This window comes from Amblyraja radiata, chromosome 41 (assembly GCF_010909765.2).
Source record: "Amblyraja radiata isolate CabotCenter1 chromosome 41, sAmbRad1.1.pri, whole genome shotgun sequence".
NCBI lineage: Eukaryota > Metazoa > Chordata > Chondrichthyes > Rajiformes > Rajidae > Amblyraja > Amblyraja radiata.
Window position 1 is genome coordinate 2,629,459 of NC_045996.1, and position 5,268 is coordinate 2,634,726.

The 5,268-nt window shown below is 46.4% G+C and overlaps 1 protein-coding gene across 1 annotated transcript; it reads right to left on the reverse strand.

The window, feature by feature from the left end:
* Window positions 1-759: 759 nt before the first annotated feature.
* On the reverse strand, window positions 760-1,490 carry LOC116967714 (histone H2B-like). Its single transcript, XM_033014318.1, has 2 exons — window positions 1,349-1,490; window positions 760-1,294 (listed from the first exon to the last, which is right to left on the reverse strand). The coding sequence occupies exons 1-2, from the start codon at window positions 1,468-1,470 to the stop codon at window positions 1,024-1,026; spliced, it is 393 nt and encodes a 130-aa protein (XP_032870209.1). The 5' UTR covers window positions 1,471-1,490; the 3' UTR covers window positions 760-1,023.
* Window positions 1,491-5,268: the final 3,778 nt, after the last annotated feature.

Sequence of the window (5,268 nt, forward strand, 5' to 3'; positions counted from 1 at the left end):
ACCCAACGGGTGCCACTTAGTCTAGTTAATAATTACAATTTAAACTGCCCTTCAACTTTTAGTAATGATATCCAAATTAACTCTTCCAACGCGCCACCCTCTAATTCTATTAAGTTAATAGATACCTTCCCCTCGGTTTCCGGTTGCTCTGAAATTGGTGGGCAATTTGAAATTGAAGCCGTAATCAATCACACTTATTTAGTCAGTGCTCTCTCTGTCCGAAGTTCGACTGCCACAAATCCCCGTACAGTATTTGGTCACAGATAATACCCCCCTCTCCCCGTGCCTTAGATATTCTGAATGTCTCGGCTTGTTGCCGACATACTTGCAACAGATCATATCAAAGATCTTATGGCAGAGCGCTCCGCTATAGGATCTTTGGATCACATCACTGGGAGATGTCTGAAGAAGGGTTTCGCCCCGAAACGTTGCCCATTTCCTTCGCTCCATCGATGCTGCCTCACCCGCTGAGTTTCTCCAGCATTTTTGTCGACCTTCACTGGGATATTATCACTGTCGATGAGCCGATTCTGCCCCCTCTGAATCTAATGTCTCGGGATATAACCGGTTGAGATATAAATCCCAAAACGGCCATGACCTTGTGTACAAGACCCGCGCAAACCCTGCATGTGTCGATCTATTCCCCCTTTATGACCAACTCCCATCCACCAAGGACAACTAACGCCTTCATTACACGATCCCGCTCAGTGAAAAAAACGGTGAACCTATTCTCCAATAGAAATGCTATTCAGAGGACAAAACGTTAATAAACTGCATTCCCCGCAGCAATCATTTTGACCGGGACAAGCTGAGGTGAAGGGGTTAAGTTTTCATGTCAGTTTGGTGATCAGGTATGCAGCAGGGATACCAGAATGTGAGCAGCTTTATCAGAATGTGAATAATTCCCGGAAGGAAAGAGACAATTCTGCTGCAATTCGATTTCCAAATATGAGTACAACTCTTTCAATGAGACTGTGGGTGGCCTTTGGTTTTCGGTTAGTCTTGTCTGCAGTTCGTCGGTCTTTACTTGGAGCTGGTGTACTTGGTCACCGCCTTTGTCCCTTCCGACACGGCGTGCTTGGCCAGCTCCCTGGGCAGCAGCAGGCGCACGGCGGTCTGGATCTCCCGGGAGCTGATGGTCGAGCGCTTGTTGTAATGAGCCAGGCGGGAAGCCTCACCAGCGATGCGCTCGAAAATATCGTTGACGAATGAGTTCGTGATGCTCATGGCCTTGGACGAGATGCCGGTGTCGGGGGAACATGCTTCATCACTTTCTAGATTACGCAAAACAAGAATTTCATTGTCCTATCAGGGACACATGACAATAAACTCTCTTGAATCTTGAATCTAGATGTAGATGGAGTAACTCTCCTTTCTCGAATTCCTGCGCTTCTTGCCCACTTTGCCTGCGGGTTTCGGCAAAGCTTTCTTGGCGCCCTTCTTAGGAGCGGGTTTCTGCACCTCGGGCATTTCTTCAGTCGAGTTCAACCCCCGAAATAATCAGCAGCCGTTCGGAGCGCAGATTAAATCGACAGAGCCTAGAACTGTGTGCTAATGAGTGCTAGGTAGAAAGGGCTAGTATTTTCATTGGATGTTTGCAGAGATGAACTAGACATGTGTGGGAACAAATCACAATCCCACTCTCCATCAATCAGAAGCCCCCGACCACTGCCCCGTGTTTTGTTTGGGCTGGGTAGTTCGTAACCCAACATCATCCCCTTTTCTCCCCTCCCTCCCGGTGCCTTACTCGAATGCGCATCTCTCGGATTGAGGAGTTTGGAAGGCGGAGCTTCACCACCACGGGGAGAAAGGAAAGCGGGCAAACTCCACACGGACTTCGGAATGCACGGTGCCCTCAGGCCCCTTACCCCCCCCCCCCCCCCCCCAATAACCTCTCCCCACCTCACCCTCCCCCCCCTCCCCACACACACACTCACCCACAACCACCCCCCACCCCCCACTCACCCACCTTCCCCTACCCCCCAACCCACCTGTGTGAAGCAATTTATTTCATGAAATATTTATCTTTTGGGGTTATTTTACTGGTTAAGTGTTAGAAAAATTCTAAGCTGTTATGTAAAGTACCAGCAGAAAGCTTGGGAATCACTTTCAATTTATTGAAAATGCCGGACCTTCAGGCCCCCGGGCACCCGGCTAATACTTCCTACTTCTTTTCTGGAGGTAAATATCATGCCTGGCAAGAGGATGAGGGTGATCTTATAGAGGTGTACAAAATTCTGAGGAAAATAGATGGGGTCGACGCACAAAATCTTTTGCCCATAGTAGGGGAATCGAGGACCCGAGGCCTGCGTTCAAGGTGAAGGGGAAAAGATTTAACGGGAATCCAATCTTCCAGGTCCTGCACACTGCTCTCTTTCACCTTGACAGCCAGAAGGGGGGCTATGTGAAGATGCTTTTCATTGACTTCAGTTCAGCTTTCAATACCATAGTCCCCACCAGACTTGCTAATTGTAAATAACTGGGGTCCCAGCTCCGAGCCTTGCGGCACACAACTGGTCACTGCGTTCCTACATAGTTCTACATTCCTGTCTGCGAGATTGACTTACATTTCACCCTGGTGTTCCCCCTTACTTGGCCTCTGACTGTACACTTCCCTTAATAATCTTTCCCTTTAGTGTATAACCGTGAACAAGACCTTTGTATTTCCTGCTGTTGTCATTGTAATTGTGGAGTGAATGCTTTACCTTAACTGTCGGGACAAAGGCGGGGACCAAGTACACCAGCTCCAAGTAAATATGGAAGAACTGCAGAAAAGGCAAACCAAAAACACAAAGGCTCTTTTAAGAGCCACCCACATTCTCTTTGAAAGAGTTGTACTAATTTGCATTGCTGGAAATGTTTCTTTCCATATCGGGTGATGATATTCAGGTTATTTTAGCCGAATAAAAGTCCAGTATAATATTGGTGTCACTATGCATTCATGCCCACTGACTACACTGACACATTATCTTCACCCAACTTTACCCTTTAGTTTGTCTCGGTCTTCATACACTTCTCTCAAATACTCTTTCCTTTTCAAGTGGATTACCGTGAACAAGGTTTGTATTTTCTGCTGCTGCTCTTGTGAATGTGGGGGAACTATTTTAGCGTAATTGGTGGTTTTCTAAGTGCATTGATTCTTATTTGTTATTTGAGGCTAGTGTGTATATTGCTCATCCATCTATGACAGCAGATCGTGAAGTGCGAGTCATCCGTAGACTTTCTCTCATGCCCTCAAAGTTGGCCTTACCATAATTGAGCATTTTAACACATGGGCCCTCTTCACAATCACCTTAAACACTACGAGCAAGTAAATCAATGTCCTCCAGGAGGGCTGATGGCTGGCGGTCGCCCAAACCGTCCATTCGCACAATCCGAGCTGCCCGCTCAGATTCACTAAGGCCAAATCTCCTGATAAGGAGGTCCTTAATGCCCCTATATTTGTTAGTTAACGAGGGGGCTCTGAGGTAATGTTTAACCCGTCTCGCAGTCGCCTGATCAAGCATGCTGACCATGTAAAAGTATTTTGTTTTGTCTACCCTTACCCCTCGCAGAGCAAACTGTGCCTCTGCCTGCTGGAACCAGATATCAGGCTCTTCGGTACATAGAGTTGGGAGTTTTACTGTAACAACGTTGTTATCCATCACGATGTGTGAGGAACGTCGGGGTCACCAGTTGTAGCGGCCTGGACGAGGTCAGGAAAAGGCCAGACACCAGGCAGGTTAAGAAGTAGTTTAATGAATTCTCGAGAACACCCCACACCCCAGCTCGCAGGGCCTGGGAAACCCCGTGGGCAGACAATCATCCCTGTCCTTCAAGAGACGAGGAGGATGACCCAAGGAGTGGCTTAACCCCCAGGGACCGCCCCAGCAGCATTCATTTAAGAAACCAATGGGACTTTTCAAGCCTCCCACAGTGCTATGAAAGAGCTGTGCACTGGCTGGGGTGGGTGTGAGGCTGCAGTTAATACATTGCATTTGCCACAGCAGTTAACCATAAACACCATGTCATTAATTTCTGCCACCTAAACCAAGCGCAGCTCGACATGCAGAGTTACTCCAGCACTTTATGTCTTTTTTCTTTGGGTTCGGCGGTTGAATAACTCCATTCTTTCTCCAGAACATAGAGTAAAGGTTGTTCGGAGATACTCATCATCCAACACGAAGTAGTGATATGTGAGGGAGAGTAGATGCAGATTTAATGAATGTAAAATTTACTTCTGGTCGGCTGCACACAGAGGGCACTCCATTGTTAAATGCGTCGGTGGATAGTCTAATAAACAACGGTGAGTTTAGGCTGATATTATGCAGATTCCAAGAATGAGGGTGATCTACAGCAGAAAATCTCATTCAAGGTGATTTCAGGTGCCAGCACTTACCCAAATAACTCTTTATCAATTTAGCAACGCTGATATAGAACAGGAAATGAGAGGCCAGTATTGACTCGAAATAAGGCAAGTGAGAGCATGTGTAGTTGGAAAGTTACTCGAGAGTATTCTGAGGGATAGGATATATAGGCACTTAGATGCACATGGGTTGATTAGGGATAGTCTGCATGGTTTTGTACGTGGGAGATGTCTCACAAATCTCAAGACATGACCAAAAAGTTCGATGAGGGCAGAGCTGTATATGTTGTATATATGGACCAGCAAAGCTTTCAACAAGGTTCCGCATGGTAGGCGGCTCTGGAAGATTGCTTCTCAGACTGGCGGTCTGTTATTAGTGGTGTGTCTCAGGGTTCGGTGCAGGGCTAGTTACTATTTGTCATGTATATCAATGATTTGGATGAGAACATATATACGGCAAGATTAGCAAGTTTGCAGATAATACAAAAGTTGGTGGTTTTGCAGACAGTGAAGATGGTTCTCTAGTCATGCATTTTGGTAATAAGAATAAATGCGTAGATTATTTTCTGAATGGAGAGACAATACAGAAATCAGAGGTGCAAAGGGACTTGGGAGTGCTGGTGCAGGACTCCCAAAATTTAATTTGCACATCAAATCAGTAGTAAGGAAGGCAAATTCAATTCTAGCATTTATATCAACAGGACTGGGGTACTAAAACAGACATATAATGCTGAGGCCATATAATGCATTTGGAGTACTGTGAACAAATTTGGGCCCCATATCTGAGGAAGGATGTGCTGGCTCTGGAGAGGGTACAGAGGAGGCATAGTGTGGATGTGGAAAGGATGTTTCCACTGGTGGGAAAGTCTTGGACTGGAGTTCATAGCAACAACCTGGAGCTCTATGCTCTTAAGACAATGGAA

Excerpts from the sequence above, each read along its gene's own strand:
- LOC116967714 (XM_033014318.1), bottom strand. The coding sequence starts at position 1,470 with ATGCCCGAGGTGCAGAAACCCGCTCCTAAGAAGGGCGCCAAGAAAGCT. Across the intron at positions 1,295-1,348 it reads AGTTACTCCATCTACATCTA|TCTTGTTTTGCGTAATCTAG; the intron begins GATTCAAGATTC and ends GGACAATGAAAT.